General features: G+C 50.4%; 1 protein-coding gene across 1 annotated transcript in view; it reads left to right on the top strand.

The window, feature by feature from the left end:
* LOC143483329 (receptor-type tyrosine-protein phosphatase mu-like) overlaps window positions 1-15266 on the top strand; it is a 120810-nt gene that overhangs the window by 80328 nt on the left and 25216 nt on the right. Inside the window, 5 exon segments of the mRNA XM_076982172.1 lie at window positions 2443-2518; window positions 2922-2981; window positions 2983-3010; window positions 3351-3427; window positions 11377-11413. Of these exon segments, the coding sequence (XP_076838287.1) occupies window positions 2443-2518; window positions 2922-2981; window positions 2983-3010; window positions 3351-3427; window positions 11377-11413 (278 nt within the window).

Raw genomic sequence — 15266 nt, 5'->3', positions numbered from 1 at the left:
TCTGTACCTATACTGTGGAGCAGATCAATGAGGTAAGACCACGTTTCCTTATATTCAGACGTAAAAACCTAGAAATGTTTCTAGCTAGCCAGCCGTCTTCAGCTGTGGTCTGGGTTGACTAGCCTGACCTAGGCTTTCAGTCTACAGTAAGTGGAAACGTTGTGACTTAGTGACCATAAGGCAGTTTAATTTTATGTTTATAAGAGTATTGGGGTGTGGCGTAACTACTGTAGTCATGTGATGTGTGTAGACTTACAACGTCACACAGTTTGCACATATGAACGTGACATCATCTGGCCTGTGGGCTGCTCCATGAGCCGTGTGTGTATCCTGCCCGCCTGGTTGTGTGTGTGTCCTGCCCGGCTGGTCGTGTGTGTCCTGCCACGGCTGGTCGTGTGTGTCCTGCCCGGCTGGTCGTCGTGTGGTGTCTTTCCCGATTGGTCGTGTGTGTGTCCTGCCCACCTGGTTGTGTGTGTGTGTGTTCTCTTCATCTCCCCACCGCTGCGTCCCACGTGTCTGACGGGGGAGCTAGCCACCGCCTGCTCACCAGCCGATCCACGAACGCCCCGCCACCCCATGCAGTCCTGGCCACGCCTCCCTCGCTAGCATCCGGTGACGCGCAGTCGTTGGTGTTGGTGACGCCTCCACGTCCCAGAACCTCCATGCGTGACTCTGAGCGCTAGTGAAGATCCACGTTTGTGTGGGTGTTAGCGTTGCGCTAACAGCGTCCCCCTGGGACTGAGACGCCTCCCCAGGCCCCGAGCCTCAGTGGGGTGATGAATGGAGCAGGGGTTGATCCTGCAGAGGGTGGAGGAACCCGGGTGGAGACGGGTCCCCGGCACGGCGTCCCGCGGCACCTAGCCGCTGGGTACTAGCGTAGGGTGCTCAGAGATAGCTTGAGAATGGGTTCAATCGCTGTTTAATTTCATCATCTATGTTGTTCTCAATTCTGAATTTCAAAACTTAGTGTGCATGGTACACACACACACACTCACATATATATATATATATAAAACTGTGTTCAAATAAGTTTTGAATGATACTGAAGGTTGTATGAAAGTGGGAGGAGCAAATATGGGCGAACTATCCCAACCACATGAAGACCCCCCCCCACACACTGGCTCCTCCCCCCTCGCCCCCTCTGGCTCCTCCCCTCCCCCCACTGAGAAGCCTTCATGCTTGGACCTCAGGAGCAAAGTTTTACAGTATGAATTAATGATGGGAAATCATATCAATTATTCTGTTTAGCCCCACTGTCTCCGCACGGGTGCCTGGTGGGGGTTTGGAAGGGCCGTCATTCTCTCCTGGTCGAGGGGCATCTTTGAATCAGAATGATTCTCTCTCTCTCTCTCTCTCTCTCTCTCTCTCTCTCTAACTCTCAGCTAATGGTGGTTTCAAAGAGAGACGACGGCTTAAGCAAAGTGGGCCGGGACAGACAAGTACAGGAGAAAAAAACCTGCAATTCAAATACACATATTTAAAATACACGTAAAAAAGTGAGAGGCAGGAAAAGAGGAAAAACATGGTAGACACAGTCACACAAAGTGATAATGGCTTTATTTGATGTCCATCCCTCCCTTCCTCTCTCCCTCTCTCTCTCTCATCTCTCTCTCTCTCTCTCTCTCTCTCTCTCTCTCTCTCTCTCTCTCTCTCTCCTTCACTCTCTCTCATTTCTCTTTAAGCTGAAGTATTTTTTTACTACTCTCCCCACTTACTGTGACTGGAAAAGTCTGGACAACTTAAGGAGGAATTTGAAATGATGGATATGGTTTTCACTTTAAAGACACGAGGCAGATATCCAGTCATGGTTTAGGCTTACAGCGTTGTAAGACATTTTAAAATGGCGATGTAGACGCGGCCAAATCGAATGCATATATGCTCCACAGTGTTCCGCTATGCTAAGCATGTTCTTGATCACATCCTGTGATGCGTCACTGTAAGATTCCCTTTCTTCCTGCGCTAAAACGTCCACGCAACGTCCACGCAACGTCCACGCAACGTCCACGCAAGTCCTTTCGCTTCAGACTTCACACGTGTGTCAAGGCCTCATGTCATATTTTTCATCAAGCACAGATTAGAAGTCTTTCCCTCGTTCACACGCAGGTCACGTTTACATCTCAGCACTGGATGCAGTGTGACTATTACGGCACACGTGACTAACGTCTGCTTCTTTGTAGTCTGCTGTGGCCGGCGAGTTGGCTGATCCCCCCCCCCCCCCCCCCCCCACCCGCCATTGCTAGTCGTGACCTCTGACATGCATGACCTGTGTGCTTCCTGCACTCTACCACCTTCACCCCCCCGCCGCCACCGCCACTGTTGATGATGATGATGATGATGATGATGATGGTGATGATTGGCCCAGTGTGGCGAGGGGTTCAGGCACGCTCACGTGTCGTATGACCCATGGATATAAATGACCATAATCTGACTTAATTGTGGCAGAGTAGCTAAGATCAGAAATATAACGATGTGTTTCATCCTGTCCCCCACACCCCAATCTACGTCTGGAACTCTTCAGGCAAGACAGTTCAGGATTTCACCGGGGGAGCCATTTGAGCGCAACACTGGTAGCTGTGCCAGAAGGGTCACTTGGGGAAGAGTTTGGACGTGACACGCACCAGCCGGTTGTTCTAATGGGCTCTGATTTTGACGCAGCACACTGGGACTCCTACTCCGGATCCCCCCCCCTGTCTCGTCAAATAAAGATCCTTCAGCTCTCAGTCCCCCCCCCCCCCCCCCCATACACTTCCTGTTCTTACAGAGATGCAGGAGGAGATTCTGTACTTGTGACTTTTTTTTTAAAGAGCACAAGACTCCCCTCATGTGCCTCCACCCACCTCCACCCCCACCACCACCATCTCTCTCCCTCCGCCTCTCTCTCTCTCTCTAACTCTCCCTCCAACTCTCTCGCCCACTTTTAGAGCTTCTTCGAGGGACAGTCTGCACCATGGGACTCCGCTAAGAAAGACGAGAACCGTATGAAAGAATCGCTATGGAAACATCATCGCATGTGTGTATTAAAGTGCACCGCACCGTGGTCTGTAAAACTACCCCCCACCCCCCAGCAATATATACCATATATATATGTGTGTGTGTGTGTGTGTGTGTGTGTGTGTGTGTATTATAGAATTATATATAATATAAAAGTATATATAGAGAGAAGAATGCAGTAAACAATAATATACTTTGCATGTGTTCCTGAAGTTAGCAGGAGTTAATTATAAAGCAGGTTAGAAGGCCACAGCACACTTGGCTACAGTCTCTGGAGTCTAGTGACAATTCCCCCCCCCCATATGTCTCTCCCGCTCTGCTGGGTAATGTGGGCTCTTCCTCCTCATGTGTTTCTCTAGATGATCATTCCCGCGTGCGACTCCAGAGTCTGGAGGGCGAGCAGAACTCAGATTACATTAATGCAAATTACGTTGATGTGAGTACAGGCAACAGCCAGCACCTACACACACACACACACACACACACACACACTCACACACACACACACACACACACACACACACACACTCACACACACACACCACACACACACACACACACATACACACACACATATACACACACACACACACACACACACACACACACACTCATCTCATATAAGAAGAGAAATAGGGCAGAGTAAGACACTAGTGCATGAACACACACCCACCCACACTAACACATACAGAAATCGAGTGGAGGTGGATATTAGTGAATATTTACACACACACACACACACACACACACACAAACACACACAAACATGCACATTCAGCAGAAGCAGCATGGAAAAAGAACAGAGGGATATGTGGCCACACACACACACACACATCCTAGCAGAGTACACATTCAACTTGTATTTATACAGCTGATGTTGAGATAACCACACTTACACTGACTCTTAGATGCACACCCACACTTAACACTGGCAAGCTTGTGGCACACACACACACACACAGAGTCCTGGGCTTTGTAAAAGAGGGGGGAAAAACCAGTGTCTGTAAACAACAGAGCCAGAGGTGATGGCAGGAAGGGCTCACAGACAGAACAGACATGGAGACTCACAGAACAGAACAGACGTTGAGACTCACAGACAGAACAGACGTGGAGACTGACAGACAGAACAGACGTGGAGACTGACAGACAGAACAGACGTGGAGACTCACAGACCAGAACAGACGTGGAGACTCACAGACCAGAACAGACGTGGAGACTCACAGACAGAACAGACAAGAGACTCACAGACAGAACAGACGTGGAGACTCACAGACCAGAACAGACGTGGAGACTCGCAGACAGAACAGACGTGGAGACTCGCAGACAGAACAGACATGGAAACTCGCAGACAGAACAGACGTGGAGACTCGCAGACAGAACAGACGTGGAGACTCGCAGACAGAACAGACGTGGAGACTCGCAGACAGAACAGACGTGGAGACTCGCAGACAGAACAGACGTGGAGACTCGCAGACAGAACAGACGTGGAGACTCGCAGACAGAACAGACGTGGAGACTCACAAGAAGAACAGACGTGGAGACTCACAGAACAGACGTGGAGACTCACAGACAGAACAGACATGGAGACTGACACAGAACAGACGTGGCGACTCACAGACAGAACAGACGTGGAGACTCACAGACAGAACAGACGTGGAGACTCACAGACCAGAACAGACGTGGAGACTCACAGACAGAACAGACGTGGAGACTGACAGACAGAACAGATGTGGAGACTGACAGACAGAACAGACGTGGAGACTGACAGACAGAACAGACGTGGAGACTGACAGACCAGAACAGACGTGGAGACTGACAGACCAGAACAGACGTGGAGACTCGCAGACAGAACAGACGTGGAGACTCGCAGACAGAACAGACGTGGAGACTCGCAGACAGAACAGACGTGGAGACTCGCAGACAGAACAGACGTGGAGACTCGCAGACAGAACAGACGTGGAGACTCGCAGACAGAACAGACGTGGAGACTCGCAGACAGAACAGACGTGGAGACTCGCAGACAGAACAGACGTGGAGACTCACAAGAAGAACAGACATGGAGACTGACACAGAACAGACATGGAGACTGACACAGAACAGACGTGGCGACTCACAGACAGAACAGACGTGGAGACTCACAGACAGAACAGACATGGAGACTGACACAGAACAGACGTGGCGACTCACAGACAGAACAGACGTGGAGACTCACAGACAGAACAGACGTGGCGACTCACAGACAGAACAGACGTGGAGACTGACAGACAGAACAGACGTGGAGACTCACAAGAAGAACAGACGTGGAGACTGACAGAACAGACGTGGAGACTGACAGACAGAACAGACGTGGAGACTGACAGACAGAACAGACGTGGAGACTCACAGAACAGAACAGACGTGGAGACTGACAGACAGAACAGACGTGGAGACTGACAGACAGAACAGACGTGGAGACTGACAGACAGAACAGACGTGGAGACTGACAGAACAGAACAGACGTGGAGACTGACAGACAGAACAGACGTGGAGACTGACAGACGGAACAGACGTGGAGACTCACAGACAGAACAGACGTGGAGACTCACAGACCAGAACAGACGTGGAGACTCACAGACCAGAACAGACGTGGAGACTCACAGACCAGAACAGATGTGGAGACTCACAGACAGAACAGACGTGGAGACTCACAGACAGAACAGACGTGGAGACTCACAGACCAGAACAGACGTGGAGACTCACAGACAGAACAGACGTGGAGACTCACAGACCAGAACAGACGTGGAGACTCACAGACCAGAACAGACGTGGAGACTCGCAGACAGAACAGACGTGGAGACTCGCAGACAGAACAGACGTGGAGACTCACAGACAGAACAGACGTGGAGACTCGCAGACAGAACAGACGTGGAGACTCGCAGACAGAACAGACGTGGAGACTCACAAGAAGAACAGACGTGGAGACTCACAGAACAGACGTGGAGACTCACAGACAGAACAGACGTGGAGACTCACAGACAGAACAGACGTGGCGACTCACAGACAGAACAGACGTGGAGACTCACAGACAGAACAGACGTGGAGACTCACAGACAGAACAGACGTGGAGACTCACAAGAAGAACAGATGTGGAGACTCACAGAACAGACGTGGAGACTCACAGACAGAACAGACATGGAGACTGACACAGAACAGACGTGGCGACTCACAGACAGAACAGACGTGGAGACTCACAGACAGAACAGACGTGGAGACTCACAGACCAGAACAGACGTGGAGACTCACAGACCAGAACAGACGTGGAGACTGACAGACAGAACAGATGTGGAGACTGACAGACAGAACAGACGTGGAGACTGACAGACAGAACAGACGTGGAGACTGACAGACAGAACAGACGTGGAGACTGACAGACCAGAACAGACGTGGAGACTCACAGACCAGAACAGACGTGGAGACTCACAGACCAGAACAGACGTGGAGACTCACAGACCAGAACAGACGTGGAGACTCACAGACCAGAACAGACGTGGAGACTCACAGACAGAACAGACGTGGAGACTCACAGACAGAACAGACGTGGAGACTCACAGACCGAACAGACGTGGAGACTCGCAGACCAGAACAGACGTGGAGACTCGCAGACCAGAACAGACGTGGAGACTCGCAGACAGAACAGACGTGGAGACTCGCAGACAGAACAGACGTGGAGACTCGCAGACAGAACAGACGTGGAGACTCACAAGAAGAACAGACGTGGAGACTCACAAGAAGAACAGATGTGGAGACTCACAGACAGAACAGACATGGAGACTGACACAGAACAGACGTGGCGACTCACAGACAGAACAGACGTGGAGACTCACAGACAGAACAGACGTGGAGACTCACAGACAGAACAGACGTGGCGACTCACAGACAGAACAGACGTGGAGACTGACAGACAGAACAGACGTGGAGACTCACAAGAAGAACAGACGTGGAGACTGACAGACAGAACAGACGTGGAGACTGACTGACAGAACAGACGTGGAGACTGACGGACAGAACAGACGTGGAGACTGACGGACAGAACAGACATGGCGACTCACAGACAGAACAGACGTGGAGACTCACAGACAGAACAGACGTGGAGACTCACAGACCAGAACAGACGTGGAGACTCACAGACAGAACAGACGTGGAGACTGACAGACAGAACAGATGTGGAGACTGACAGACAGAACAGACGTGGAGACTGACAGACAGAACAGACGTGGAGACTGACAGACCAGAACAGACGTGGAGACTGACAGACCAGAACAGACGTGGAGACTGACAGACCAGAACAGACGTGGAGACTCGCAGACAGAACAGACGTGGAGACTCGCAGACAGAACAGACGTGGAGACTCGCAGACAGAACAGACGTGGAGACTCGCAGACGTGGAGACTCGCAGACAGAACAGACGTGGAGACTCGCAGACAGAACAGACGTGGAGACTCGCAGACAGAACAGACGTGGAGACTCACAAGAAGAACAGACATGGAGACTGACACAGAACAGACATGGAGACTGACACAGAACAGACGTGGCGACTCACAGACAGAACAGACGTGGAGACTCACAGACAGAACAGACATGGAGACTGACACAGAACAGACGTGGCGACTCACAGACAGAACAGACGTGGAGACTCACAGACAGAACAGACGTGGCGACTCACAGACAGAACAGACGTGGAGACTGACAGACAGAACAGACGTGGAGACTCACAAGAAGAACAGACGTGGAGACTGACAGAACAGACGTGGAGACTGACAGACAGAACAGACGTGGAGACTGACAGACAGAACAGACGTGGAGACTCACAGAACAGAACAGACGTGGAGACTGACAGACAGAACAGACGTGGAGACTGACAGACAGAACAGACGTGGAGACTGACAGACAGAACAGACGTGGAGACTGACAGAACAGAACAGACGTGGAGACTGACAGACAGAACAGACGTGGAGACTGACAGACGGAACAGACGTGGAGACTCACAGACAGAACAGACGTGGAGACTCACAGACCAGAACAGACGTGGAGACTCACAGACCAGAACAGACGTGGAGACTCACAGACCAGAACAGATGTGGAGACTCACAGACAGAACAGACGTGGAGACTCACAGACAGAACAGACGTGGAGACTCACAGACCAGAACAGACGTGGAGACTCACAGACAGAACAGACGTGGAGACTCACAGACCAGAACAGACGTGGAGACTCACAGACCAGAACAGACGTGGAGACTCGCAGACAGAACAGACGTGGAGACTCGCAGACAGAACAGACGTGGAGACTCGCAGACAGAACAGACGTGGAGACTCGCAGACAGAACAGACGTGGAGACTCGCAGACAGAACAGACGTGGAGACTCACAAGAAGAACAGATGTGGAGACTCACAGAACAGACGTGGAGACTCACAGACAGAACAGACATGGAGACTGACACAGAACAGACGTGGCGACTCACAGACAGAACAGACGTGGAGACTCACAGACAGAACAGACGTGGAGACTCACAGACCAGAACAGACGTGGAGACTCACAGACCAGAACAGACGTGGAGACTGACAGACAGAACAGATGTGGAGACTGACAGACAGAACAGACGTGGAGACTGACAGACAGAACAGACGTGGAGACTGACAGACCAGAACAGACGTGGAGACTCACAGACCAGAACAGACGTGGAGACTCACAGACCAGAACAGACGTGGAGACTCACAGACCAGAACAGACGTGGAGACTCACAGACCAGAACAGACGTGGAGACTCACAGACAGAACAGACGTGGAGACTCACAGACCGAACAGACGTGGAGACTCGCAGACCAGAACAGACGTGGAGACTCGCAGACCAGAACAGACGTGGAGACTCGCAGACAGAACAGACGTGGAGACTCGCAGACAGAACAGACGTGGAGACTCGCAGACAGAACAGACGTGGAGACTCGCAGACAGAACAGACGTGGAGACTCACAAGAAGAACAGATGTGGAGACTCACAAGAAGAACAGATGTGGAGACTCACAGACAGAACAGACATGGAGACTGACACAGAACAGACGTGGCGACTCACAGACAGAACAGACGTGGAGACTCACAGACAGAACAGACGTGGAGACTCACAGACAGAACAGACGTGGCGACTCACAGACAGAACAGACGTGGAGACTGACAGACAGAACAGACGTGGAGACTCACAAGAAGAACAGACGTGGAGACTGACAGACAGAACAGACGTGGAGACTGACTGACAGAACAGACGTGGAGACTGACGGACAGAACAGACGTGGAGACTGACGGACAGAACAGACATGGCGACTCACGGACAGAACAGTGAACAGCGGTGAAGGACGTAGTGTGTGCGGTGAAGGACGTAGTGTGTGCGGTGAAGGACGTAGTGTGTGCGGTGAAGGACGCAGTGTGTGCGGTGAAGGACGCAGTGTGTGCGGTGAAGGACGTAGTGTGTGCGGTGAAGGCCAGACCACTGGACGTTTCCGGCCTTAATGCGGCCATTTGTTACCTGTGTTTATTAGGACGCCCTGGACAGTCATGAACACACCCGTCGGGGGGGGGGGGGGGCACTTTGTACACGCAGGCCTGTCAATTATATATTACTTCTCTTTGTCACTCCTGCTTCTACTGCTCCTAAACACTCCCCCCCCCCCCCCCTCTCTCTCTCTCTCTCTCTCTCTCTCTCTCTCTCTCTCTCTCTCTCTCTCCACTCCTTCTGTCAGGCGGTTTATGATTCTTTATGTTGTGTAGTGCTTAAGAGAAGTCCTTCACAAAGCCGGGGCCCATTACCAGATAAGAATAAATACATATTAAAGAGGCTGTGACTGAAAAGACTTTACCAGCGCTCGGACGCCTCGCTGCTTAGCTGCGCCGCACAGCCGGGCGGGGAGGAGACGTAGCCCACCTCCACCTGCTCCACCTCCTCCACCTCACAACCAGGAGGCTTGGGGATGGAGGGGTGTGTGTGTGTGTGTGGGGGGGGGGTGTGGAGGGACACTGGCCATCTTTTCATTTCCACAGAACGTCTGAGCTGCACATAATGGCTATTTAGCATGAGAGCAGCCTGATGGCTTAGAAACCCACCTTAATGAGAGAGAGAGAGAGAGAGAGAGAGAGGGAGGGAGAGGGGGAGAAGGGTGAGAAAGGGAGGGAGAGAGAGAGAGGGAGGGAGGGAGAGAGAGAGAGGGGAAGAGAGAGAGGGGGAGAAGGGTGAGAGAGGGAGGGAGAGAGAGAGGGAGGGAGGGAGAGAGAGGGGAAGAGAGAGAGGGGGAGAAGGGTGAGAGGGAGAGAGAGAGGGAGGGAGGGAGAGAGAGGGGAAGAGAGAGAGGGGGAGAAGGGTGAGAGGGAGGGAGGGAGGGAGAGAGAGGGGAAGAGAGAGAGGGAGAGAAGGGTGAGAGACAGAGGGAGAGAGAAAGAGGGAGAGAGAGAGAGAGCGAGAGAGAGAGAGAGCAGGCCCATGTGGGAGTGAAGAGAGAGATCTCTTGGTCCTCTCAGTGGCCACTTCCTGTGTCTCTCCAGGGACGTGTTCATCAGACTGAGGGTTACGGGGAGGATGGTCTCTCACACACACACACACACACACACACACACACACACACACACACACACACACACACACACACACACACACACACACACACACACACACACACACACACACACACACACACACACACACACACACACATCCCCAGTGAAATGTATGTGGATGCTCAAAACAATATAACTACTGCTAATCCCTGCGATATGAATCTTCTCTCAGGGATAAGCCACTAATCCTCTTCAGTTTGATTTGTCTAGTGTAGGGTGAGTATGCAGGCGCGCGCGCGTGTGTGTGTGTGTGTGTGTGTGTGTGTGTGTGTGTGTGTGAGAAGACTGAAGGAAAGTCCTTAGTAAACAGAACGGGCTCCACCATTAATGACTTGTTGACAAATTGCTGACTTTTCACAGCTTTATCTATTTACTTGTTTATCTATCTTATATTTATTTGTGTTATTTATGACCTGCCATTGCAGTGGACTAGTGGACATCTTGGCTTGAGTGTTTTGATTAGTGTGTGTGTGTGTGTGTGTCATTAGTTAGACTACCAGTTCACAATACAGACAGTACAGATTAAATAGCACAGGGAGTGTGTCGGAATGATTTGATGTTGAATTGCTAAAGTCAACTAACTGTTGAATCCCTGATTTTATAACTTGACAAGACATAACATTCATTAGGCTTGTCTCACTGTGAGTCTTTTACTGGCATTTTACAATGTTTACAACGTTTACTTTTAGTGTCAAGTTTATAGTGTTTCAATTTATCATATTTTGACTTGCTGTGTTTGGTCTTCACAGGGCTACCATAGGCCGAACCACTACATCGCTACACAAGGTAAGACGTTCCTACAGTTAGGGCGTGTGTGTGTGTGTGTGCGTGCGTGTGTGTGCGTGCGTGTTTGGAGTGAGGATGCGAGTCCCGAGCGATTAATCAGGCCTGGCTGTAAGCCTTAGCGAGTGGAGCAGAATAATAAATAAAGGGATTAGCGCTTGTGCGTTTGTCACTCGACTAATCTGGCCTGTGGAGAGTCGGTGCTCCAGCGAGGGACGATGACCTCACAGGTTATGGCTGATGGATGCTTAATTGTTCCGAGCTGTTACAGGTTTTATGTGTGTGTTGTGTGTGTGTGTGTGTGTGTGTGTGTGTGTGTGTGTGTGTGTGTGTGTGTGTTCGTTCTCTAATGGCTTCTCGATCTGTCAATGTGGAGAGGGGAGTTGCATAATTACCTGTTTATTAGAGCATTGCAGGCTTCATTCCTCCGTGTCTCAATTAAAACGCACACTTGGTCCAACCCAGTGTAGCAGCTAGCATACCAAACACTCACAAGAACGTCAACCTCGCGTAGCAGCTAACATACCAAACACTCGCAAGAACGTCAATCTCGCATGGCAGCTGGCATACCAAACACTCGCAATAACATCAACCTCACATAGCAGCTGGCATACCAAACACTTGCAATAACGCCAACCTTGCGTAGCAGCTAGCATACCAAACACTTGCAATAACGCCAACCTTGCGTAGCAGCTAGCATACCAAACACTCGCAAGAACGTCAACCCAGTGTAGCAGCTAGCATACCAAACACTCGCAAGAATGTCAACCCAGTGTAGCAGCTAGCATACCAAACACTCGCAAGAACGTCAACCTCGCGTGGCAGCTAACATACCAAACATTCACAAGAACGTCAATCTCGCATGGCAGCTAGCATACCAAACACTCGCAATAACATCAACCTCGCATAGCAGCTGGCATACCAAACACTTGCAATAACGCCAACCTTGCGTAGCAGCTAGCATACCAAACACTCGCAAGAATGTCAACCTCACGTCAATCTTGCGTGGCAGCTAGCATACCAAACACTCGCAAGAACATCAATCTTGCGTGGCAGCTAGCATGCCAAACACTCGCAAGAATGTCAACCTCGCGTGGCAGCTAGCATACCAAACACTCACAAGAACGTCAATCTTGCGTGGCAGCTAGCATACCAAACACTCGCAAGAACATCAATCTTGCGTGGCAGCTAGCATACCAAACACTCGCAAGAATGTCAACCTCGCGTAGCAGCTGGCATACCAAACACTCACAAGAATGTCAATCTTGCGTGGCAGCTAGCATACCAAACACTCGCAATAACATCAACCTCGCATAGCAGCTGGCATACCAAACACTTGCAATAACGCCAACCTTGCGTAGCAGCTAGCATACCAAACACTCGCAAGAACATCAATCTTGCGTGGCAGCTAGCATACCAAACACTCGCAAGAATGTCAACCTCGCGTAGCAGCTAGCATACCAAACACTCGAGCTGAGGTCCAAAGGCTAGGGTGCCACATGAGGTAGGCCAGGTCCTTGGCAGGACTGTCCTGTCACTCGGGAGAACGTCAGTTTAGAGTAGGAGTTAGCATACCAAACACTTGACTCGCGAGCATCTCATCCTAACGTACTCAACACAAACTCCCACTCTGGAGTGCGTGGGCTCACACAAACAAGCACATGCTGTCAAGCACTGCAAACGCCTCAGCTCTGTCTCTCCCACGTCTTCACTGGATTGTCTCCTGCCTTCCTTACTTTTGAGTATTAATTGTGTCTCCGTAACACACTTGTAGACTGCATATTTGTCTGTGTGTGTTTATCTGCTCAATACATAAGATTAATCTATCATTCATAAATATCTCACACTGAAAATGTACCTTACACCTTCTAGCTCTCTCTCCCTCTCTCTCACTCTCTCTCTCACTCTTTCTCTCTCTCTCTAGTCCACTTGTACACTGTTTACCATTCTAGGGTTGCGAATTCATCTTTATTGGCACAAAGGTGCATGTTTACAGTTGAGGCTTCATCACTCTGAGTGTTGTTGCCTCAACTGTAAACTGAGTGTTGTTTGTGGAGAAGAGCGTGATGTTATGGGTGTCATTAACAAAGCATGTTATCAAACACCATTCAGAGATGTTGTCAAACACCATTCAGGTATGTTATAGAACACCATTCAAAGATGTTATCAAACACCATTCAAAGATGTTATCAAACACCATTCAAAGATGCAAGCAAACACCATTCAGGGACGTTATCAAACACCATTCAGGTATGTTATCAAACACCATTCAGGTATGTTATCAAACACCATTCAGGTATGTTATCAAACACCATTCAGGGACATTATCAAACACCATTCAGGTATGTTATCAAACACCATTCAGAGATGTAATCAAACACCATTCGGAGATCCACAGCTCACAGCAGTGTTCCTTCAGAGTGCCTGTAGCTGTATTCCTCCATGACCATATGAATTACTGGCAGTCTGTGAATGTAGCACTAGTTCTAGATCCAACATGTGATTAATATACGTATTTTTGGTCAGTTCTGTTTTGCCAGAATGTGCGACTTTAGCCGGGTCAGAGGGGGGGGTTAGTTGTACCTGTTTGCTGCAACCCACTAGCGCCCCCTCCTGGTCTCCTGGTCCATGTGCCAGTCAGCCTGCATGCAGCTGCATATCTGAAGAGGTCAGCCTCATCTTAATGGAGCTGGCTCAGGTTCTAACATCTCTTCTCTGGGTTTGACGAGACGGTGGCAGACAGACAGCTCAGTCCATTTCTGCCCCCCCCCTCCATCTCTCTCACTCTGTTGCTCTCACTCTCTCACTCCCTCCCCCCTCTCTCTCTCCCTCCCTCTCTCTCTCTCCATCTCTCTCCTATATCCTCTTTTCTCACTCCGTTTCTTTCTGACATTTTCGGTCTCATCTGCCTTCTTTATGTTTTATTCTGTCTGGCTGTCTCACTCTCTCTCTCACACTGTCCTTCTCTCTCTCCCTCCCTCTCATTCTCTCTCTCCCTCCCTCCATCTCTGCCCCCCCCCCCTCTCTCTCCCACTGTCTTTATTGTCCTCACACTTTTTTCTTTACCTTCCTTTATCTGCATGTCGGTGACATCCGTTTTACAGACGATTCATCCGCAGCTCTTCTGAAATTAGTGAGCGGCTGGAGGCCCCAGTGTGCATGCGGGGACGACGTCATCTCGAAGTCTCAGCAACAGGAAGTGGGTGCTGGGGCCATTTCCCTTCATGAGGGAGCCATGACACCTGAGTGACTGGTGGGAAAGAGAAAACATAGTTATTCTCTCCCAGCTCAAATCTCTACATTATTCATCATCATCATCCTCACCTGGCAGACAGAGTGCTGACACTAGAGAGAGGAAGAGAGAGAGAGAGGGGGGGGGAGAGGGATAGAGAGAGATAGATAGAGAGAGAGAGAGAGAGAGAGAGAGAGAGAGAGGGAGGGAGGCAGGGAGACAGACTGGGAAAAAGGGAAAGAGAGAGTGAAGTTTGTCTCTTTGAATTAGAAGAGTGGGAAGCCCAACACAGATTGAGCAACAGGAGTGTGTGTGTGTGTGTGTGTGTGTGTGTGTGTGTGTGTGTGTGTGTGTGTGTGTGTGTGTGTGAGTTTTTTCACTGCTATTCCCAAATAAGGGTATTATGTATGACTGCTGTCTTTGTTCCAAAGACTCCTAAGATAAAAGACCTTCACCTTCATATACAGAAAGCGGGCACTGCTGGCGAAACAGCCAGGCTCTCGCTGACGTAAGGGGGGGTGTCTCGTATGGAGCAGGCTCTTGAAGCAGCTCCTGCTCTCCTGGAGGAGGAGGGCAGACGTTGGAGAGAGGGCGGGGTCGTTCTGTAACCCCACACTTCCACCC

This window comes from Brachyhypopomus gauderio, chromosome 19, assembly GCF_052324685.1.
Source record: "Brachyhypopomus gauderio isolate BG-103 chromosome 19, BGAUD_0.2, whole genome shotgun sequence".
Lineage (NCBI taxonomy): Eukaryota > Metazoa > Chordata > Actinopteri > Gymnotiformes > Hypopomidae > Brachyhypopomus > Brachyhypopomus gauderio.
Note: the sequence above shows the minus strand (reverse complement) of the source record. Positions and strands in the feature narration are given on the sequence as shown.